At 40.4% G+C, this 24,117-nt stretch overlaps 1 protein-coding gene across 1 annotated transcript; it reads left to right on the forward strand.

The window, feature by feature from the left end:
- Positions 1-50: 50 nt before the first annotated feature.
- NUFIP1 (nuclear FMR1 interacting protein 1) lies at positions 51-21,821 on the forward strand. Its single transcript, XM_027888885.1, has 10 exons — positions 51-666; positions 931-1,016; positions 2,117-2,221; positions 2,852-2,914; positions 3,261-3,337; positions 10,232-10,324; positions 13,917-14,179; positions 16,986-17,114; positions 18,015-18,247; positions 21,365-21,821. Exons 1-10 carry the CDS (start codon positions 93-95, stop codon positions 21,701-21,703), a joined length of 1,962 nt encoding a protein of 653 aa, XP_027744686.1. The 5' UTR covers positions 51-92; the 3' UTR covers positions 21,704-21,821.
- The last annotated feature ends 2,296 nt before the right edge of the window (positions 21,822-24,117 follow it).

Consider the following 24,117-nt stretch of genomic DNA (forward strand, 5'->3'; position numbering starts at 1 on the left):
CGTTCAGCGGCGGCCGCCGGAGCGGCCCCACGTGGTGGCGGGAGCGGAGCGCGGGGCAGGGGCCGCATCCGAGCGGCCGCTCCGGGCCCGGCATGAACCCCTTCGCCTGGTACCCACCGCCCCCGCCCGGGCTCCCTCCGCCAGGGATGCCCCCACCCTTCTTCTGCCCGCCGCCCTCCTGGGACCCGGGCTTCTGGGCTGCCCCCGGGCTCTTCCCGCCGCCCGGGCGATACCCGCCTCCCGACAGCTTCCCGCCCGGCACCTACACGGCCGCCGACAGCTACTCGCAGCCCGCCGACTCCTACACGCAGCCCAAGAACTACTCGGAGCCCGCCGAGAACTACCCGCCCGCCGAGAGCTATCCTCCTGCCAGCAGCTATTCGCAGCCTGCCGAGAGCTGCCCTCCCGCCGACAGCTACTCCCAGCCTGCCAAGAGCTTCTCGCAGGCCGGGAATTACCCAAAGCCCGAAGAATACTCGCAACCTGAGGGCTACTGCCAGCCCGCCGAGAGCTACCCGCCCGCTCAGAACTACCCACAGCCTGAGCGGTACCCGCCTGCCGACGGCTACTCACAGCCCGAGAGCTACCTGCCCCCTAATAACTACACATCCCCCGCTGCCTGGCACCCACCAGCCTTTGGTGTGCGACCGCAGGGCCCGCATGCAGGTGAGGGACATGGGAGAAGTTGTCTCTTGGGCCTATGGACTCCTTCCCATCCCACACAGGCAGGAGCCCTGGGGCTGTCCTGAACCTTTGGGGGGTGGAGGACCCTCTCTCCAAGCGTGCTGGTCTCTCGTCTCTTCCCTCTCTCTTCTGTATTCCCTAGACTCTTCAGTGGGCCCACCGAGGTAGTAGGAGGGGAGAGGGATGTTTTATTAGCTGTATGTATAGATGGCTCTTTTTTTTTTTTTTTTTTTCCCTGTTCTCAAGGTGGAAATGGTAATTTCTCCCAGAAATGGCAAGGCAAGCAAGTGCATGCGTTTGGTAAACGTCCAGAAGAGAATAAGAAGACAAAGGTACGGACACAAGAGAGAAGTGGACCTGTTAGAGCAGGTCCAGGGGAGCACCACAAAAATGATCATAGGGCTGGAGCACTTCTGTTGTGAAGACAAGTGGAGAGTTGGGATTGTTCAGCCTGAAGAAGAGAAGGGTCCAGGCAGACCTTATAATAGCCTTTCAGTAGTTTAGGGGATTTACAGGAAAGATGGGGACAGACTTTGTAGTAGGGCCTGTAGTGATAGAGCAAGGAGTAATGGTTTTAAACTGAAACAGAGTAGTTGTAGATTCGACATAAGGAAGACATTTTTTACCATAAAGGGGATGGGAGGCTGGCACAGGTTGTGCAGAGAAGTTGTGGATGCCTTATGCCTGGAAGTGTTTGAGGCCAAGCTGGATGGGGCTTTGAGCAACCTGATCTGGCAGAAGATTGCCCCTGCCTGTGTCAGGGGAGTTGGAACCAGATGATCTTTGAAGATCCGTTCCAACCCAAACCATTCTGTCATTCTGTGATGATGACAGTGTTGTGGGTCTTGTCCCATACTCTTGTCTAATGTGCCAGCCCTTACATAACAGTCTGTAAATCTTGAGCCTCTTGAAAGATACATTTCAAGCAAATTCTAACACAGCTTTATATTAGAAATGCCCTTACTGTGGTGTTGCATGAGTGCCTAAATTGTGTTAGTGCTCTGCGATATTGTTAAGACCAGACAACCAGATGACACTGATGTGTGTAGTGGGAGAAGGAAGAATCTGGGCTACCCTCTGAACTGGTACATGTCATGTGGGGACAGTCATAGTCTGTCTTCATAGGGAAGAGACTCAGAGCTGTAGCCTAGTTTGCCTCAGAGCCCTCAGTAAGTCTGTGCCAGTCTGGTGCATTTGCAGAAGTACTTGACTGAAAGGTGGTAGTGGAAAGAGACAAGTGCAGCGCACTTTGTTTAGAAGATAAATGGTTTGAGCTTAACTTTCATGTTATGTTAGCTTATCTTTAAAACTTTTGAAATGTATAACTGATGACTTTATTAACAAAAATATTCATGATAGTGCTTCACAAAAAAACAGGAGTATCTTGTAACTACAATCTTGAGATTATTTCCTTCTTTTTTTTTTTCCCCAGACCAAAAAGAAAAAAGAGCCAGTTTTCTCTCATTATTGTGATACCTGTGACCGTGGCTATCAAAACCAGGAGAAGTATGATGAACATATTTCACAGCATAAACAGGTTGAAGATTTGGCTTCTTTCATTCACACTTTGATTTTAAACCTTCGGCCTGATAAGTAGTTAGCTGTAGTCACTCTCTGAATGGGGGACTTAGCAAAGAGATTCCAGAGCTGTGTAAAGTAGTAGTGGAGGACTGTTTTTTTTCTGAATGCTGTGTGTCAGGGAGGTTTTAGTTGTAGTTTTGGTTTTATTACTGAAGTCTTTTTAAATCTTTTTCTTCTGAAGTATTGCTGGGTGATAGGAATTCATTCATTGACATCCAGATAGCAGGTACAATTTTTGTGTGGAAAACATTTTAAAAATCCACTCCCTTATCGCAAAGAAGTATCAAAATTTGAAATTGGAGAGTCTTGCAAATTTTTCTCTTAGGTAAACTTCACATTATCTCCAGTTATGAGGTACATTGGCTACACTGATTCTTCTAAAATCAGATGACATTTAAAAGCATATTATCCCTTGTTACTGTTGGTTTTTTTTATAATTGCCTTTGTCTGGAACCTGAGTAGCTTAAACATGCTATATAACAAACTGCACAGGTATCTGTCACTGAGTTTGTTTAAAATGTGCTCAAATGCTTGTTCGTATTATGTGTGATTTGGAGTGTTTTAAGTTCACCCTCTTATCTTGCAGTGCACAGAAGAAGGTTGCAATTTCAGTGCACATGAGAAGATAGTTCAGATACACTGGAAAAACGTAGGTATCCCTCTGGGCCCAAAACATGAGTCTATGCCATCTTTACCATAGTCCCTTTTCTCATTCTTCAATGGTTTGTTTTCATTCATCTGGAAAGAAAATATATCAGCTCTGAGTAGGATGTGTTTTAAGGCAAGTGGATGAAAATATGTTGAAAACTACTTTTTTTTTTTTTTTTTTTTTTTTTTTAATGGACTAATTTTGTCATTGCTGTGTGCAGTCTCACCACTTTTGGAAGTGAAAACAGTGTGATACTGCTATAGCTAACATAATGATACTTTTTTTTCCCCTTTCTCCTGGTTCTTTCCTTCCGCTTTTAAACACCCATTGAATACTTTTTCCTTAGGCACATGCACCGGGTGCTAAAAGAATAAAATTAGATAGTCCAGAAGAGATTGCTAAATGGAGAGAAGAAAGAAGAAGGTAAGACTTGTGGCCTATGAATTTGTTTTACTGTATTTTCCCTGTGTGATCATTAGATGACAGATGAAGGGCAGTAACAGCACATACTTGCTGCTGCTGCTGTTCCACTGACCCTGCAAAATTCCTGCAGTAGTAATCTGTGTCAGAATCTCCTGGCCTTAGCCAGGAGAGTGTGAGCTGCAGAGACTATAATAGTTTGTAATGTTATAATAGATGGCAAAATATTAACTGAGAACAAGTAGCTTTCCCATATGTTTGATTTGGTACCCCAGGTTAGGTGAATATCTCATTCCTCTTAGCCTGATCACTGATCACATTTTAAGTCAGAAATCTGTGTTTATGTGGTGTTTTTCTAACAGTTAAAAAATCTGGAACTGTTGTACAGACTGATTGTAATATATCCCGCTGTGTGCAGATTTCCACAGCTTAAGTTGTCCCAGTTGACTGCAACAGGGAGTTGTCCTATTTTTTAAGGACTTTCTGCATTGCTTGATGCATTTCTACTGAAAGAGAACAGCATCAATGAATGATGGTTGTCTCGGTAGTTTCGTTTACATTGTGTGTAGGGTGCAAGGTAAAGTTCTCCTATATGCAGTATTTCTCGTAATTTCTCATTCTGTGATGTGAAAGCCTATAACTTTTTTCTGTTGAGCAGGACTGAAGTGTTTAAAAATTCCTGCTATACTTCCATAGACCTTATCTCACAGATTTTTTTTTTTCCTCAGAGTTGAAAAATTTAAAATCTTCCTTTTTCTATCAGGTGAAAGAGGCTGTAGACTTCCCTCACTTCTGTTCATGATTTAGAATATAGTCTTGCGAGTGATCAGTGCATGGTTTTTGTTTCTCTGAGCAAGAGTCCTGTATACAGAGTAGATTGTGATACAAATTTAATTTCAAGATCAGTGGTGATAGCTAGGGCAGAGTACTGGTAATCTGTTTGGTTTTTTTTTGGTGAAAATACACCTAGTTGTCTGATGCAGTCTTACTGATGAATCCAGCTTGTTTTCGTGTCAGAAAACAATGCTAACACATCCTTGATATGTACTTGATTTCCATTAATACTTTTTTACACAGTGCTTTTGTTGAGAAACAAGCGGAACGTATGGTAGAATATTTCTTTTATTCTCTCACCACTTTTTGCATAATTTCTACCAAATGGCATCTTTTTTAGCAAATGAAGAAAATCCATAATTTCATGTTGTTTTTTAAATATGCTTTTGTTGATACATAAACAAATTATTTTCTCTCGTGTTTAAAATGCCATAGTTAACCAGAAAAAAAATGGTTGTGATCTGTGCAAATACAAGCACAGATGTTAGATTAGGCAAGTTTAGTGTTAGGTTAGTTTTCATTCCAGGGTTTCCTTTTATTCAAAAGATACTTGAGGGCTTGGTTTTTATTTGCTTTCAGTCTGCGTATTACCGTCATGTTTTTCAGGGGCCTGCCTCTAGTTTTCTGCCAATAGCTCCAAGGAAAAAGATCAATACCCATGTACAGTCTTTGAGTGAGTCTTTGCTACTCATCTTCAACTTTTGATACACTTTTCTGTTCTGGGAGGTGTTCAGGAGAGTTCCTGTCTAGTGGTTGATGCTAAGGCTTAAGCGTGATGTTAAAGGTGTATATGTCAGTATGTGCTCTACTGTTTACTAAAACATTAGAGAAGTGGGAATGGAGTGTACAATCGTGATTAAGATACTGTTTGTGTAGGGAGTGGATGCTGTGAGTTACAGCAGCCTTTATCAACACGTAATTATTAGGGTGATGCTCTGCCTGAGATGGTTTTGCTGAGTTTCTAAAGAATCTCATGGTAGATACTGTTGCTTTTTTATAGATTAATATAATATGGCTGTGATACAACATTGCTGAAAGCCTTTGCTCGCTGCAGAGCAGTAAAATCAAAGGAGGTAAAGTCTTGTGGTCACAACCACCAACCCAAAAAAGGCGAAATGGGATTAGGACTGTCTCAGCGAAGACCAGTAGATGGAGTAGTGCTGTGCCTTATTTTGGTACTTCAAGCCTTCTGTGGGCATCTTATTTAGGCGTGATGGATGGGTATAGAATGACTACCTGGGTGGCTTTTGTTACTCTTTGTACAGCAAGGAAGCTGTATGAGCATCCTTCTTTTTTTAATTAAAAAAAAAAAAGGGGGGGGGGGCAGGCAGGCAGAGAGAGAAAGCCATCTGGAACTTTTGTGAGGCTTTAATTGGGTTGCCAGCAAAGCATCGGTTTAGTACTGAAGGTCTGTTGTTGACTCACAGTAAACATTGCATTGTACACAAAAAAAGGACGCCAGAGGGAGTCTGAGCTATTAAGCAGTCTTGGCTTATCGTGACAGGAAAAAATCTTCTTCTTTTTAGAAGCTCCAGTCAGAGCTAAGAATGAATCTTTTTAGGTCATAAGTAGTTTGTTTCTAATTAGGTTGCAGTGATTTAACATGTGTGTTTTCCATGCTGCATCCTGTCTTGCTTGTTCTTTCAGTCATTGTAAATAATTACTTACAGAGTTGAGATTTTTCTTCTTAATTAGCTGCTGTGTTGCTCAGTTGTGTATCCTGCTTAAAATCTGTTAGAAAGAGCCTGTGTTTAAAGTGCAACATTACTCACGCAGCGGAAGGAGAAGAGATAGTAAGGAGTATCAATGGATGAAGTATGCTGGGCTGGAATGCTGTTTCCCCGTTGAACCTGCTGAGCCAAGCAATCTAATCAAGCAAACAGCAATAGAGATGAAGTTCCATGGGATCTTAGGATTTCCCTGTGTTTTGCAGACAGATGGCTGTGAAGTCTGACATCAGCTTTTCGTGTTTTGATTTGTCCTGTCCTTTTCAAGTGTTGAGAAATGTGCTGTTTTCAGCATATTTTTTCTTTAACATGAGCTTAAAGGGAGTTATCTGCAGTGCATTTCCTTAATGTGTCAGAATGAGATATTGCTGTCTTCTCTTCTTCCCAAGTGAGATCTGGGTCTGCTAGCCCATCTGTTTGTCACCAACTCTTCTTGAGCAAAGGTTATTAGTAAGAATGTGGCAAGGCTGCTCTAGTGTTAAAGCAAATCATTAAATGTGCTGTTGCTTAGGTTCTAGTACAACATTGGAAGATTTTCATGATCTTGTATGTTGCTTGTAAATTCTCCCCCTCCTCCCACCCTTTTTTTAATCTGTTGGGGTTAGTTTGTTCAGATAGGGATAGTCTGCTGTATTTCCTTACAAGATATCTCACAGGCTGAGCATGTGCTTAATGAATGAAGTCCAGTACTGTCAACCACTTTTAATTAATTTGTGGTTCTCTAGTTGAATAATGATAATTCCAGAGTAGCTTGGAATCCTTCCTGGTGTTGCATTCATAGTAGTTAAATATGTAATATGAAAAATAATTTTTTAGCACCTGGTAAATTAGAGAAGGTGAAGCAAAGTAGAAGTAATGTGTGGGTAGATCAAGGTAAACATAGATACAATAAAGTTTACTCTGATCTGCAGGGATGGATTAGCAATAAAACTGTTTTAGCTAACATGGTAAAATCAGATGTGGAACAGTTAAATCAAGATTTTATCAACTCTCTGTTGGGTCTCTTTGGGATAGCCCTTTGGGCTATCCATGTCCCCTTTGCTGTTGATTGTGCATATGCAATTAAGACCAGCTCAGATTATTGAGGCATTTTGATCACAGTGCTGTTCCTATTAAGTTAAACTTGTGTAACTCTTGACTCAGAAATTCATTGTGTAAACTGCTACAGAAACAGGTCTCTTTTCTGTTAGACACTGGCAAAGCTGTTTTCTTCACTGCTTGCTAAGAGCTAGTTTACTCCAATGTTTATGTGAGCAAGATAGAGCACACTGGTCTATAAAAACAATGTGTGGCCCTGGCTACTGCACTCACTTATTGAAATAAAAAATCTATTCACTTAAACATGTTAGTGATTATGTTCACTGTCACCTTTCCATGCCTCTGGAAGCTTAGGGTAACCTTTACCTGCATGTCTCACTTTTCCAATATACTCAGCCTGAAAACCAGTTTTCTGGTGCTATCTTTACAATTTATACTGAAAAACTTCCAGTTTGGATTATGGAAGTGTCTATGGTTTGAAACTGCAGCTGCTCTGAAATGGGGCTGACTTCTGGCTTCATGAAATCTGCTGTGCTAGACCATCACATCCTGGTTTAACTCTCTTTTACAACAAGTTGCTTAGGTTTGTAAAGCCTTTGTGGGGACTGATGAAGCTGTTTGTATTCAAGCTCTGACAAGCTGTTTGCAGGACATAAGCACTGGGCTGGTTTTCCTGCTTCGGTCCTGTTTGTAGGTAGCATTTTAAGAACCTCATTTTGTTAGGGAAGGAGGAGGGCATACCATCTTCGAAGGGTTCAAACCCGAGTCAGCTCATTGTGTTTTAACACATGGCCTTTTATGTGGAGAGATTCAGTCAGTACAGGTTCTTCCTTCTTCATTGTCACACCTATATTCAGAAGCAGTCTTCCTAAATTTAGCCTTCCTGAATAAGAATTCTCTATATAAAAAAATTAAATTCCTCTCTTTTTTGATTTTTAATCTCTCTGGAGTACTTTATGGCTGTCCTTTAGATAGCGAAGTTTACAAAGTCTGCCATAAACTTTTACCTCAAGACCATAATATTTCCATTGTAGGCATCTGCCTCCACATAGGGTCCAGTTGAATTTCCCTTCCTCCATGAGTAGATCTAGCCAATGCTAGGAGGTGCACAGACCTCTTTGTACTGGAGCTGCAGTACCTGATGAGTTCTGGAGTTGCACTGGGGCTGGCACATTGGAGTGGGTGGGTAGCTTTGGTCTAGGCCTCTTTGGTCTACTTGATCCTTGAAAGATCAGCTGGAGTTGACTTGGCCCACTAAGTCCCGCTATGACCCACTGGTGGGCTTAACCCAGCCTTGTCACACAGAGCACCTGGAGAGGAGTGAACCCAGTCTACCACAGACCGAGGCTGGTGACCTGTGGATTAGAACGTCTAGAGCTCACTGCCCACCAAGTCCTTAGATGGAAGAATAAAATCACTCATTGTGCTCTCAGAATAGGTACTTTTCCTGCACTAGTGAGTAAAAAGAGTTGAAGAAAATAAATATAGCCACCACAGGTGCCTTCAGATGTGCTCCTGCGGGCGCACTTGGGCTTGCGACTTGAACTCTCTCCAGCTGTTAGTTACTGCCTGTGTCAACTGGAAGGAGTAGTTTGGGGGAAATCTGTCGATCTTGGCAACAAATCGCGCTGAAAGCCTTCATGCCGTCCATTACGGTGGCTTGGTGGAGGGAGTGGTAACTCACAGGAATGAAAGTGGGAGGCATTCATGTCTCAAATCACGTTGCGAGAGCATGTCTGAATATGTCCTTAATCAGCATAAGTACTGGAGCACTTTGAAGACTCCTTTGTTCTAGGATTTAGGGTCTTCCCTTATATTTGAAAAAAACCCCAATTTTTATGACAAGCTTGGGAGTGTTTTGAGCATAACTGCTTATTTTGTAACTCTTCTCCTGTGAGCCTTTACATGTGTGAAGGAAAGCACCTTATCCCAAAACTCTGGAGACGTGCCAAGCACAGGGGTCTTTGTCAATGGGAAGCTCTTGAGATTAAAGAGTTCACTACCTATTTACTGTGTGCTGTGAGTGTTATAACAGGGATGACCAAATGTAACTAACAGGGAAGAGCAGAGATAAAGCACCACATCCCTCTGCTCACTTGAGCTGCATGGCAGATTTCTGGGAGAAATCCAATGAAAGTAAATGTTGACAGCTCATGTTCAAATCCTCTTAAAGGAGACAAGTTCTGTAGTGTGATTAGGTTTGTCTCATAGAAAATGCTTCTCTTTTTCCCTTGGTATGTGGTTGAGGCTGTCTTGAAACACTTAACGTTCATGCTGTAAAATGGGGAAAATGCGTGTGATAAGATTAAATATTTAAAGAAAGATATATGTCTTTTTTGATAGCTATATACTGTGGGAAGCTGTTCTGAGTTTCTCTTTACTCCATTTTAATAGACATCAAATATTTATACTCTGTGTTTCCATCCAGAAGCTGGGGGAGTATGTGCATGTGTTTCTCATTCACCACCTTTATCTGAAAGCACTGGGATTTAGCTAACTAACATTTGCAGAGCAACTAGTGTAGCCATTTTTGGGCTTTGTTGGTAAAAAGCCTGCTCTATGGTCTTTGCATGTTAAAGCCAGTGTGGCATTTGTCTGTAGGGAAGGATTTTAAAGGAGGTGGGGAACGGAAGAGAGGGATGTTTTGGGAGATGGTTATAACGGTAGATTTCTTTTGAACTGCATGACTTAGCAATTTTTCTTGAAGCTGGAATTGAAAAGAGGCAGTAATTTTGGTGAACTAGAGGTCAGTGTGCAAGCACGATGCCGAATATTGCTTGAGAGGAAACTTGTGTGCTTTTCCCAAACTGTCACATTAAAGGAAACTTGTGCACCCAGAAGCTGTTCCTATAACCTTTTTTTTTTTTTAATATTACAAGAAGCTGGCAGTTAGTTTGCTAAAAGCATGTTGTGCCTTTTAATGTCATTCAAATAATCCAGTTGAAGGTCCATAAAAATAAAATTAGAGGACCAAATGATGCTGTTATGTATTGAGACAAGCAGAGTGTCCATAACTGTAACTAAACTGTTTGTCTGTAGCTTGTTTGATGCGTTGGTAAATCTAAGCATGATAATTTGGTAGATTTTTTTTTTTCTTTTTAATCTAGATGTGTAAACATAAATGCACTTGGGTTTCTTTTCCCCACCAGTACCTTTTTAAGAGAGAAACATTCCGTTAAACTTCCGTGAAAGGTTTAAAAAATCTGTAATGTTTATAGAGGAAGCTGGTTTGGTAAAGGGGGAATTGAGAAAGTACAGAGAATCCTTTAAAAGCCAGTGAAAATTTTTTTTCTTCTAGAAATTTCCCTACACTGGCCAATATTGAAAGGAAGAAGGCGATGCAGGCGCAGAAGGAGGAAAGGGGAGAAGTGCTGACTACCCAACAGTTTGGGTAAGTGTTTTGAACCAAGCTTGTTGCTTTCCTCCTTCACAAGTGTGCTCCCTTACTGTGGTCTCCCAGCACTCACTGCTTCCACTGTATATACAATCTAGCTGCCCTTTAGCAGAGGACAAGTCATGTGACAAACTGCAGATGTAATATTCTTTTGTTTACTTCGTGGTGCTTCAAAGTCCACTTCAGTTAAATGAAACAATAACTGTATTAAAAATCTGATATTCTCGCCTAATTCTGTACTCAAGCTTATTTGAGAAAACCACGTTCTAGTTGCTATTCATTAAATCATTGTAACCTTGGTCTCTGAAGAAGTAATAATGGGGACAAAATTCTTGCAACATAATGAATCCACGTGGTCTAATCCTTTAATGCCTGAAAATGGCCAGGAGAGATTTTATGGGCAGATTTGGCTTCTTAATCTCTCCTTTCAGATGATAAATCAATAATCAAGTGAAGAGGAGAGAAATATTTAACTTTATTTTCATTAAGTTTTCATTATTAATTAAGTAGTGCTGCTTCTTCTACCCTCTGTTATCTTTATCTGTCGTCTACCATTGTTCTGAGCTAGTACTTACTTGTCTTGGATTTTTATCCATTCTCTCTCTTACAAATTACTTTCCAGTATGGTTTTGTTCTTTTCTCTTCCCTCAGTATCATGTTAGGTGGAACCAACTAACTTAATTAGCTCTCCTTTAGGACCCGTGGGAAGATTTTTTTTATAAAGGTGTTATAATGAGCCACATTCCTAAAATATCACTTGTGTAAACTGGAATTACCATGCTGGAAGGCGGGAGCAGACTCAGTCCCAAGGGGCTCTTGCTAAGTGCCATTTGCTGCTGTATGGAAGCGAAGCTGGGGCTTGCCTAGGTTTTTCTTTTTTTATAGGGGATGGTGCCAAACAAAACAAAACTTGCACCATGGTGAAGTGGTTGAACTAGTGCAGAATAAGAAGTTAGTGTAATTTGTTAACAATGTTGGCAGTGCAAATTACCTTGGTACAGCATGGGCTTCAGAAGATCCAACACTTACCTGCCCCTTCCAGCTGGTTGCCTTTCATAACTTTGGAAGGAAAGACTTAGAGCAGACTGAAGTAAAACTTCTTTCCAAGGATATAAAGTTGGAGAAGTGCTTTGGACCCAAGAAACCAAACCTAGCTTTAGGTGCCAGGTTTGCTGCAAACGTGGAATATTAAGTTTGGAGATTCTTATGAGCAAAGATGAGTTTTCCTTTTCACAGTAACAGTTTGATGTCTGCAGGTTTATTTGCTAACTTCTGTGGCTGTGAGTCAGATGCATTATGTAGTCTTAAATGTCCATCAGCAATTCCATGCTATTACATTTGTTAGTAGCTTTATATCTGGAAATTTGTTCAGTAGAAAAAAGCCCTCAAAATTATAGGTTGTTTGCTTTCGCATAGTGACCTTTTACTCTGGTTGATTCTAGAAATCTCCTCTTTTTTCCCCCACCTTTCCCTGAGCTGCTAGCAGTATAGGCTTGATGAGCTGTCCAAAAGTTGTCATTTCTGCTTTGTATACCAGCAGTAAAGATTCTGGAATTGGTGCTTATCTGGCAAATTCACTGATGCACAAGGCAATAAATAGAATACAGCTTGTTCTGTGTAAGCTATACTATTGAAGCGAAGATTTAAAACTATTAGATGCTTAACAATTCTATGGTTCTTTCCATTTGTGGTCCTCTGAAGTGCTTTACAACTGCTAATTCTCAGCATCCGTGTGTTAAAGATTGGAGATGCAGAAGGACCACTTTGGAAGTCTGTCTGGTGTCTTGCAACAGCAGAGTAATAGTGCATGGCTCTCTGTCCCTTCTGAATGGGAAGCGAAGAGCAGTGTATCTTTCATGAGGGAATGGTAGAAGACAGAAGCCAGGCTGACGTTTGTGACTTTGGGGTTTCTTTCTAGGTGTTTGAGGCCCCAGAGAACTTAAAACAAGTAGAAATTTTGTTTTTAATCCTTGGTCAAGGACACCACCTATATTTGCTCAATATTTATTAGGTTATACAACAACATGCTGAATTTAGAGCCCGGCTGTACAAATTCACAAATGCAGTTTTCTCTCTGGATGGAGTTGAATTACAGGAGCTAATATTAGCCTTCTTTTGTGGATGAGAGACTGATGCACAGGAAGGCGGTGGCTTGCCACTTGTGCCACAGGAGCACTGTAATGTGGTGGGTGACGCTACCAGGGCTGAGCCATCAGCTGCTGTGAAGTGACTGGAGAGTGAAAATAAATGGGTTTTGTTGCGATATAAAGTCATATTAAGTGCTATGATAGGCTGTATTCTCAAGAAAGACTTAATTAGGCTGGAAAAGCGTAGAAGTGAGGAATGTTGGTAATGGGAACATTTCTGTACAAGCAAAGTAGCGGGTGGCTTGGAAGAGCTGTATGATGGAGGCCTAGAAAAATTGCATAGGTGGAAGATGTGAATAAAGTGTGGTTATACACTGTTTCTTTTAACTCGGTAAAGATGAGGGTACCAAGTGACTGTTTTAGACATCAGAATGAAGACAAAGCAAAAGAAGTCCTTTGTCAACACGGCATCCCACAGCATGAGGCACATGGTTGACTAGGGATAATAGGACCTCTGCCATGCTGTAGGTCAGGCTGAGGCAAGTAGTAGTGATCAGAATGAACCATGGGGCCCATTCAGGAAAGCAGATCTTGTGTTTTTTGCTGTTGTAACGCACTGATGTTAGTTCCAATCTTGTTTTGCTGAATTAAGTTTCTGTTGCTTGAAAACAACTGTTTTCAGGAAACCTAGGTTGTCTTTTCTGTCTTTGCCACACTTAATCTTGTATCTGTAGACTTTGACCAGAGTTTGTCAAGCTTTCCAGGTATCTTCCTATAAACATGTTTTGTGTTTATAGGATAACCTGGAAGATTATGGAACCATGGAAGATAAGTGGAACCAGCATGCTGTGCTTTTCCTGTATTTTAGGACTTATTCTTTTGCTTCAGGTTTTTTAAATGTTAATTACCTTGGCAGACATTTCTTTTATTCCATTTCTTTGCAATGGAAAAGATGAATGGCATGTTAGTTGCAGGCAAGAGTAGGTAATCATTGCAGCTGATGGTTTCAGATGGCTGAATGGATTTGGTGCAGCAAGATACTTCTCTGAGCTGTAACCAGAAAAAAGAGACTTCAGCAGTGGAAGTATGCTTATAGTAGATGCTTTCTTCTTCGTTTCCTGTTCCTACTATTTTGAATTACTTAAATGCTTAAGTCAGGGGAATACTTGTTGACTTGGCTATCTTAAATGGAAACACCATGTCCTCACACTGCAGATGATCAAGGAACTTGCTTAGCCCATGTACCCTTAGTCTTGTTAAAAACTCAAGTCGTGAACTTTAAACTGTTCATTCGGGTTCCAGCTCTGTCACATTACCCAACCAACGAGATGAGCTGTGACTGCCTGTCTGGTCTGTCACCATATGTTAGCTGAGCTGGTGTAAGTCCTGGCATCATTGTGTGTTGCTGCACCTTAAGTGTGGGCCTGAGCCATTTGGTTACATCAACTGATTTTATTCTCATAGCTTATCATTTGTATGAGCTTTGTCTTTCTGTTCTCCAGCAAAATGAAGGGGATGTGGAAACCTCCTGAAAACGGAGAGGCTCTTGGACATCAAGGAAGACACAGGAGAAGACAGTGGCACCCGTTCTGGAAGAAATTTAGGAAAAACGGTGGGGATTCTCATGTACATAGGACTCAAAATGAAGCCAATGGACCAGAAAACAGCACTTATGAAAAGGAACATGAAAAACAAGAGGCTTCGGAAGGTCAGGCATATGAGAAGGACGTGGACCCTCTCAGTCTTCTGGCAAATGGTGATGTTGGTAAGATCAAGGAACTTGGAGAACTTTTATTTTAGTTGTTTTAAGTTTAAATGCTAAAACTTTTACTTGCTAGTCGCTGTTTTGGAAGTCTGACATGAAGTTTGTGTGCAGCATTACACATTCTGTTGTAAATACTGTATAATAGTGTTAAAGACATACACCAACTTAGAGTTGCTAAACTAACATGTAAAATAAGAAAATATTTAGAAAGCTAGAGGAAGAATAAAGCTTCAACAGTCAAATTATTTTGTAAAGACTGTTAAATATTCCTTTGTGGTTTTGAAAATAACAGTATTTGGAAGGTGAAAACAAATGGATTTCCTTGTATGGGTTAAATGAATTACTTAAAATGTCAGTATTTTTCTTATAATTCTGTTCTTAGCTATATTATTACTCTTGATATTCTCCATATGTGTGTTCTCTAAAGTATTGCTGCTTAGTTTTTGGCGGGGGGGGGGTTGGTGAGCATGTCTTGCATCCTCATGCTGGCAGCAATATAAATTCTTCAGATGTAACTATTTATAATATAGTCAGCAGTGGTGCAGTACTCTTAGAATATGGCATGTAAGCAGACTTATAGTCTAGCTATTTTTAGCAACAAGGGTAGAATATATCCCTTGGAAAGATGTCTGATGCTGAGTTTTTCCTCTTGAAAACATAATCTTCAATTAGTGGGAAAAAGAACTCAGCATCCCTATGCAATTTGTTTATTGCACTAATCTCGGCGTGTTGGGAAACTTAAGTATGCTTAAATATATCTGTATTTCCTTGCAGCATCTGTGTTTTACTTAATGATAAAGGGTCTAATTAATACAAAGTACAGCTAGTAACTTCTGTTACAATAGAAAGAAAAGGAATGTAGTACTTGCTTATTGCACATTATCAAAGCTGGTTGTAGCTTTTTAGACTACTAAGAAATGTAACCAGAATAAATAATAAAAACTGCAGTATAACTAAGTAGAATTTAAAAAAAGAAAAAAATACAACTGGAATCCATGATTTTACTGTGAAGGTACATTTTTTTGAGTATTTAAACCTTGTATTTTTTAAGTAATGAATTTACTTAAGTGCTGTTTAGTTGCTAGTACCTTCAAAGCTAAGGAATTGAAGATGACAAAACAGAATTTTTCTCTTGATTTATAAGCAGAAAGAAGGTAAGATGATGAACCTGTCAGGTATAAAACTTGGAGGAATCTACTGACCAGAAACAGTCAGTTGTACTCAGCAGTGCATAATGCTTCCTCCAAATATGTTACTCTCAAAGAGAAAGTGTAGTCTAGTAAATGTGTATTCTTAATTTTATAAAAAGCAAAATCAGAATAAGTATTTAAAATTTAACAAAAATAAAAAGAAAAACCACCCAACCGCAGTATGCACTCAACTTTTTGGATGAGATAGAAAAAAAGCAGCAATAAATCAAAATAACTGGAAGTAAAAGGTACTTTATAATTGCATAAGTATATGCAGGTGCTGTATGTTCTCCATTAGAAAAATGCACTGAATTTGGCATGAGCTGCGAATGTAATTGCAAACTGGCATGATTACTAAATCAGAGAGAATTGACCTTTCTCAAAAAGTAAAAAGAATCAGTTAAGTAGTTTAATAAATTACCTGAGTATTTACCAAAAAGTTGTTTTACCAAACATGAGTTCCAGTTAATCAAATTGCCAATTACTAATGCTGTATTAAAAGAGAAGAGAGAAATTTGTGGTTTCAAAATAATGATTTCAGAAGTGTTAATTTCAGTAAAATCATCCTAAGAAGTGTGAGGCAGATTTCCTGCAGGGCAGGCTTAGACATACAGGGGATGGGGAAGGGCACAACTCTTTTCATTTGCAAAAATAAGGTTGCAAACAGTCTTCTTCTAGAAGTACCAAAAAACTAGTTTTTCATAATGTTTTTAGTTGTGGGAGGGGTGTGTCTATGTAATGTACATGCATTTAAAAAAATACTAAATTTGTATGCAGATGTATTACTAAAAAAGCATTTCTTAGTTTTCCTACAAACTGTGGCAATGTTTACCTGAGAGTCTTACCAAGATTTTACTTCATATAGATCCTTTGTTTCTAACTAAAGCCATCACAGTTTTGCATTTTCATTTTTAGGGGTCTTTTTCTTCTAGACCTCTTTTCCTAGTATCCTTAATTTCAGTATTTTTGGTCTGCTTGCCTCCTGTCTTCCTAGTGTTCTCTCTTAGGGTAGTTCGAGACTATAATACTTCGCTTACACGTGCATCCATAACGCTCTGCAGAGATTTAAGTATCAAATGATCTGAAGTACCGCTGAAAACAGATCATCTAATTTGTAGGTTTTGTCCCTTATGAACCTTTTTTACTGTCCAAAAATGTCTTTGCACTGTGAATGATCTGAATTATCTTTTTTTTTTATTATTTTTTAATTCCCTCTGACTGGCTTTTAAAACCTTCTCCACACCCCTGCCTCTGCAGGACTAAATCCAGCAGGACTTCAAAACGTACTATGAAATCCTCTCTCTCTTTACCTACATTGGATAATAAAACCTATAATTATGTTTAGTATTTGAAGAAAGACACAGAAAGCTCAGGAGACTTTTTGTTTCAGTGACTTTGTTGGCAGGACAGGAAGCCAGTGGAGACACAGGTTTGTCACCAAATGTCTCTAGAGGGTAGACAAATGTGGGGTTTTTCTCTCAGTCCACGGCGTTGAGCGGTAGTACCCAACATCAGGCTTGTGTGGTGGTGAGATGGGGGTTTAGCAGCAAGGCTGGCCGTTGGCATGCAGGATTGTTGGGAAAAAAAATCCTTCTTACCATTTCTTTTCCTTTCAGAATCCGACAAGGATGAAACAGCTGATGAAGATGGGAGGCTGGGACTGACAGTTGTTCCCAAGCAGGTGACCTCTGCCCTTAGTGCCTTGTCAGTCAACTATGGCAGCGCGTCTGACAGCGAGCCCGAAGGTTTGTAGAAGCACATCCTCACCCTTCTCTCCCTTTATATCCTATGTCACACTGCACTGATGTGGACTTGTGCAAGCAGGACATGTGGGTTTTTTGCTTGCCTTTTCTCAGCAGCATGTCCTGGATTGAGAGGGGAGGCACATAAAATGTCTTTGGTTGGGTTGTGTGTCATTGAATTTCCCAAACCCTTTTTTATCTTAGTTGGAGAAAAAAAGGCAACCTGTTTTCAGACTCGCTTCAAATCATGTTTGAATAGTGCCCAGAAAAAGCTGTGATGCTCACTCTATGAACTAATTTCTGTGTCCTTAAAGGCTTTTTTCACAGAAGGTTGCTGGATGTTGCAGTAAGACTAGGAACTCTAGTACTCTTATTTTGTGCTTCTCTGACTGTATCAGTGTATGGTGAAGAATTGCTGCTGCTGCTTGTTTTTGCAGATAGTTACTGTGCCTTACTTACCCAGAATGGCCTACCCAAAGTTAGAGAGCATCTAGCAGGCTATGAGTTGAACTTGGGCATCCTCTGCCCTAACTGTATTACGATTTTCTCAGCAGCCAAATTTGCAGCAAGCTGTAATGTGAAGCAGAAGTAATGTACTTGGTCAGTTATAAGAAGGCAGAGGTTTAAAAATCTCATTCAGCTCTTGCTCCTTATATTTTTCTCTTTACATTGCTGAATTTAAATAGTTTGTTTTCCTTTCTGTGAATGTTTAGAGATAATTCTTTGTATTTAAAAAGAAAACCCAACCAAACAAAACCCTCCCTTCCTCCAAGTAAACCTTGAACATCTTCACATCAGGTTATGTGAGCAAGAATAGTACTAACGAACTGCCAGTGCATGGGGATATAAGCATGGTAAAGAGGCTTTTAAGTTTGAGATGAAAGTGTGTTCTTTTTCTTTAAGAAATCCCTGTCAAGACGGCAACAAAAGCTGAGAAGAACCAGGCTGCGCTAAGAAATACGCCTCAAACTACTTGTGTTCCTCAAAATCGAAACCCAAATCAAAAACATCCGGAACATGCAGGCACGAAGTTAAGAAGCTCAAATTCAAATTCACGTCCCCCCAGAGGATCTAATAACTGGGGCAAGAAAACATTACCTCTCCTTCCGAAGCGCCGTCCAACTCTGCTGGAAATGGTAATAGTCTTAGTGCTAAAATAATGTTAATTATTTTAATTTTTATTTATATTTAAATTTTAATAATGTTAAAGTAATGCTAAAATACTCTTGCTTCCTGTGCAAAAGTACAACTATTTGTGAGTGGCTCTTCTCTTCCCTGTGGGAAGTTAGAGCAGTCTGTTAGCAGAGGGCCTGTCTTAAAAATAGTGAAGTGAGTGCTTCACTTGGAGAAGCTGTAGATGCTTAAACAGCCAAATAGAAATACCGTGGTGTGCATTCAGGTAATGACTGGTGAGCAAGAGATGACAATCATGTGCCTCACGTGAGCTGCACAAAGAACAAAACCTTTGTTCCTCTCTCTTCCCTTCCCATGGTAGTATCCAGTGGGTTTTGTTTGTGTGTAATCCCATCAGCCTTGTTCTGATCTTCTTCGCTTTGCTCTCAGTTTTGCTATTCATCTGCCTTCCTCTGGTCAAGGAGTACACAATTATTGTTTTTCCACGTGCAAAGAGACCTTGTTAATAAGTGTGACTTAAACTACAGAGTGGTGTTGAGCTGCAACCTGTGTGCACAGGGGTTTCTTCTCAATAGGTGTGTTTAGATCAGTCTGAGGAAAGGGCACAGCTCTGGCACCTTGAAGAGCAGCAGGTTGATGTCTCAGAAGGCTAAAAAGAGGTTTGTAGGGGTAGCACAGAGCAACCTATTTGGCCACAAACCTTGGTTGCTTTCTTTAGAAAACTCCAACAAAATTTTGGAGCTTTTATTGCATTTGTTACTCAAAAACAGTATGAGATAGGTAGACTGCCTTTGTGATTCTGTAAATAGTCAGCGCAAAGCTCCCCCACCAAGGGAAAACTTGCTATGGGCAAAACTCAGGAGAAACCAGGGTGTCACGGACATCAGGGCTCTGAAATAGCACAGGATGTTTAGGCAAGAGATACCTGATAAGGTACATCCCAAGCTGCAGATGTGGGAGAAATCCCTTGGTAGTCTTTTTAGCACGTAGTACCACTGCTGCCAAGAATTAAAGTTCCTAATGACTGAAAAGGAAGTGTTTGTCCTTTGTGTAGCTCCCTAAGCATGCAGTTGCCTTTATCTCTTGCTCTTCAAAGTTGTTGGTGATCAAAGCAATGACGACTCTGGAAGAAAGTCAGATAAAGTCCCACATGCTGAGAGAAGCTGGCAGAACATAGGAAGCCTGAACTGAAGCTTGCCAGTGTAGGCCGTTTTTAGAGTTGTGTTTTAGTGAGGGTTTTTTGCCCTTTAATGTTGCTCACAGCTGTTGTTAAAGGAAGTGTCCTGTGCCTGTGAATCATTGAGGAGTGCCTGAGGTTTGCAGGTAGGCTTCCAGTGTCATTAGAAATGGTCAGTGTGTAAAAACCTTGAGAGGGAGCAATGTTGAAATTCTACAAAAGGTATCTGAATAAGAGAGGGGGTGGTAGGAGAATAGCTGCAGATATCTGTTGGCAGTCATTTGCAGTGATTTGGAACACTACTAAAATATGTTTATTGTGGCCATGCAAATAGTAATGCATATTTAGTCATTCTCTATGCTGACAAAATAAAAAGCTTGTCTTAGTATCACTCCACTGATACTCTTCCCTACATTAAAAAATAAAATACAAAGATGCGCTCTTTGATAGGGTGATGGTGCATCCCATCTGTGCCTTAATTCGGCCATTTGGGAATTCAGCAGTTTCTCCCAGTCAGACAAAGAGAACATCACTACACTGTCCCTTCTCTGCCCTAAAGGACATCTCTTAGTTGAGATGGAAGGCTCATTTTAGTTGTCAACTGCTTGTAACACCTCTCAGCAGCTAGTCTAAGTAGAAATATACCGACTTAAAAGTGGCTGGTTAAACCCTGTTGAAAATTAAAACAGCAAAAAAAGCTACTCTGTGACGTTACAAGCCAAACTAAGCCAAATCTCCTGCAGTGTGTAATACAGCTCTCTTGCAAATGATCAGGAAGTTACAGATTTAGCCACTTGCTTCAAATTTTTTGTTTGTTCAGAGTATTAATTCTGCTGAACTTGCAATGACAAAAGTTCATTCAGCTCCCTGGCTGATAGGGGTTTTTTTTCCCCTCTGCTACCAAAATGAAGTTCAATGAGGTTAAAGGAGATGAGGGAGGCCTCTAGCACTTTAAGCTACTAGACTTAGGTTGGTGTATTATAGCCCAAACCAGTTACTGCTCTTTAAATCCATAGTACATCTGGTACCTGATGAAACATGCCCTTTCCTTGTATTTATCTTTTACTTATAGGGGATTTAAATTAAAAATGCATGGTATATTAAGTTACAGATACAGTATAACTTAGAAAGTGTAAAAGATGCTTATAGACTTGCTAACCTGATGTACTGGAATGTGTGACCTAGTCCATGATATGAGAATTATAGTCCATGATATGAGAGCATTGTCATCTCAGCCTACAGTCAGATAATGGGGAAGGAAATCCCTCATATTTAGATATATTCAGTGATGTTCTCTGCTGCCTGAGCACACCGAGACTGGCAGCTTAATCCAAAGATGTCATATGTCAGCTTGTTCTAGCTACCTTATTGCTTTAATGATGCTAAAAGAACAGTGATTAAACATGTGTACTTTGGGCATGTGACTGTTTTTCATCCTCTTTCATCCATAGTGAGTTGTGGCGATTATGAGCCTCTATCACTAGAGCAAACCAACCTTCACTGCTCTAGCAGCCTGCTTCTGCCCAGAGGGGAAGTTCCCTGCCTGCTGCCATCTCTCTGGGTGCCTGGACCCATTGCTTCTCCACTGTAGTGTGCCCTTTGCTGAGCCTGCTCAGTTTTTGACACACACTCCACTAAAAGAACACCCAAACAAATATTTAAAAATCCTGGCGAATCCCATTTGTGCTTGCTGGCTTCTCCAAAGCCCCAGTTGGGTGGTGAGAAAGCACCGAATGAGAGAATACCTGGCTTTCTTGTGCTGTGTCTTGTGCTATGGCAGTCTCCAGCCCCACGTGTCCAGGACTTGTGTGTCAGAGCCAACTATTTAAATTCAGAGATGTTGGAAATCACTGAGTAGAGCCACACATCTTATATCAGCTTGTATCAGCTACAGAGCAATAGAGGGAAATGTGCAACATTTTCTCTTTTTTTTTATTTCCAGTTACTGGCCCAGGACATCCGACATGAAAGGAATGTGATTTTGCAGTGTGTTCGATACCTCATCAGAAATAACATGTTTGGACTTCATTTCAAAGCAGAACCACAAGCTAAAACAGAAACTGAACAGTCCTCTAAAACTACAGCAGAGTCTTCAGTGGACAAACTCGATGAATCCAATTGTTCTTGTAGCTCTGACCTTCAGATAGCAGGAGGACAAGAAGATGCATTATTAATAGCCCAGAATGAGAAAGAACCTATGGATCAGACTTCACAGATGGTTCACCTGGCAGATGAGGACACATGGGAAACCCCATCAATCCAGTGTGAAGGAGCACCATAGAGGATGTCTGTTGTGGACAGTAAAGCAAAGGCTCACATTTTCTACCCAGCTGATGCTTTTTGAAAGACATCAGTATAAAAAAAAAAATCGTTAAAGTACACAGTGAGAGCTGTTAAAACCACTTTCCTGATCTGTTCTGCCTAAGGTGGCCATTTCCTTGGAAAACAGCATCCATGTTCAGTAATTCCATTTCTGCATGGCACAAAGGCAGCAGTGGCACGGAGTATGACCTTCCCTAGAGTAGGTGCAGAAAGCCCCGCTTCTGAGCTTCGGAGCTCTGAATGTTTTACCTTCTTCCGAAACGTGTGTCAGTCCATCACCAGAGCCAAGTAGTGTTGTGGTAGGATGGATCTTTAATGTGAAGTCATGGTCTGGTGTGTCTGGCGTATCTTGAGTGTCCAGAAGTATTTCAGTGTAATTTTGAAATGACAATTCAGTGCACATATTTTTTTACTTCAGCCGTTTCAAGATATATCCAATATAATTCTAATATATCCAGTGTTAAATAAAGACATTAAATGTAACATATAACTGACCTGGCTCTAAAGAACTGCTTGCAGCAAACATCTCTTCCTCTCTGAATTAATTTGTTAATTGAGCCAAGAAATGGAAATGAGGGTGCAGGCTTTTGCAAGAAGCCTTTTTTAAAAAATTAATAAATAAATATACTGTAACTGCTCGCATCAGTGCCGGGTTGCTGGTTGACATCAGGTACCCAATATTAAGCCGTAGGCCTTAACTGCTGTTAAAGTTATTGCCTGACAAATCTAACTCCTAAAGCAAGTCCTTAATCCTATTATCAAAGTTTAGAAAGCTTACCAAGAGTTACTGGTTTGTCCCTTTTTAATATACATTGGGAATTTATTAATTTGCCTTCTGGAAGAATATCTTCCTTGGTACATTGTTATGATGCTCCTACACCACCCAGTGATTAGTTTTTTCATGGGTTTGTTCATACATCTAAAGTGTTGTGAGCACTAAAAAGAAAAAAAAAGCATCAGCCAAGGTTTAGAAACAAGTCTTTTAATTACATTGTGCATTTGTTTGCCAAAATGTTTCTTGTCAAAGGCAGGTGTTAGTTTGTTACATTGATACCAAAAACATGCCATGAAAATAATCTGTTCTCAAAACCTGCACTTCAGAATCTGCTCTTTGTCTTTTAGTCATGGTTAAATGTTGCAGTTAAATCTTGGGGGCTGGGTTTTTGTTTGGTTTGGGGTTTTTTGTTTGTTTGTTCTGGGTTTTTTGGGTGGTTTTTTTGTTTGGGTCTTTTTGTTCTTTGGTAGATGTTTAGCCTTCCATTCCACCATCTAAAATACAGAGACTCACATGGGATTTTTATTACCCAATAGCTGTCTTTTCTTTCCTTTAGTTCCTTAACTCGTGCCACACAACCCATTTGTGGAGTATAGAAAACAAGAAATAGTTGAAAATTCAGTACTGCTGCTCTGCTATTTATAGCTACAACTGCATATTGTGTTTGTAATGCACTGTCTAAATTTATGGAATTTTATAAATATCAACACCCTTGTAAAAGTTGTGTGTCTCAAGAATATATGTGCAGAATAGAAACAGTGATCATAAACATTTATATTTCCAAGGCAGATGATTCATTCTTCCCATGATGATCTCACAAGCCATCTCAATCTCACTGACTTGCCTCTGGCTCCTACAGTTTTTACTGCAATGAAAATACCAGCAAAGGACTCTCAGCCATGGAAATCTGGCGCTTGGGCAGAACCTGATTTCAGAGTGGAGTGGTACCAGTGCTGCTGAAAGCATGGCTAACAGCTGCAGGAAAAGAAATGGATGTCTTAAAATTGCTACTAAATTGCACTTTAAACAACACTCTGTCTGAATTGAGGTGATGGCAGGGCTTTCTTTGACTGTATACTCTGACCTTATGTTTAAAAAAACAAAACCTTTACTCTGACTTCTTTATACTGTGTCATTACGACTTGAGAATATTAAACTTTCACACAAAACCAAAAACTTTGTCAAACAAAAATGTTTTGAAAGTCTGTCTCATGTAGATAGGAAGAACTAGGTTTCTTTAGAGGGAGATCTGTATGTGCCATAAATCAGGAGTTTTAATCTAGGACTTGTTGCATTTGTGAGGAATTGCTATTTTTCTTATAACAAGCCGTTTCTGCCAACTCATACAGCAGTCACACGTAGACATACACTGCAGTGTTGTTAAACCCTGAATTGCAGTCTTGGTCTGTGAGTAGAAGGTCTCTCTGTCCCTTCCTCTCCCCTACTTCCCTTCCTATTCTTCCAGACCATGTTCAGACTTCACATGCCCTTTCCTACTAATCAAGAATGTACTTTCTTAGTACTTTGGATTCAGTCTTTGTATAGGAAAGCTGCCATAATGACCTTTTCTGGTACTTTCAAATGCCTGCAGGCTTCTC

This window comes from Empidonax traillii, unplaced genomic scaffold, assembly GCF_003031625.1.
Source record: "Empidonax traillii isolate 1590-97213 ecotype Southwest subspecies unplaced genomic scaffold, ASM303162v1 scaffold247:size2371522, whole genome shotgun sequence".
Lineage (NCBI taxonomy): Eukaryota > Metazoa > Chordata > Aves > Passeriformes > Tyrannidae > Empidonax > Empidonax traillii.

Bases quoted from the DNA above. Each gene is read 5' to 3' on its own strand.
- NUFIP1 (XM_027888885.1), top strand. From the start codon at position 93: ATGAACCCCTTCGCCTGGTACCCACCGCCCCCGCCCGGGCTCCCTCCG. The intron at 667-930 runs GTGAGGGACATG...CCTGTTCTCAAG, and splicing joins ACCGCAGGGCCCGCATGCAG to GTGGAAATGGTAATTTCTCC. The intron at 3,338-10,231 runs GTAAGACTTGTG...TTTTTCTTCTAG, and splicing joins TGGAGAGAAGAAAGAAGAAG to AAATTTCCCTACACTGGCCA.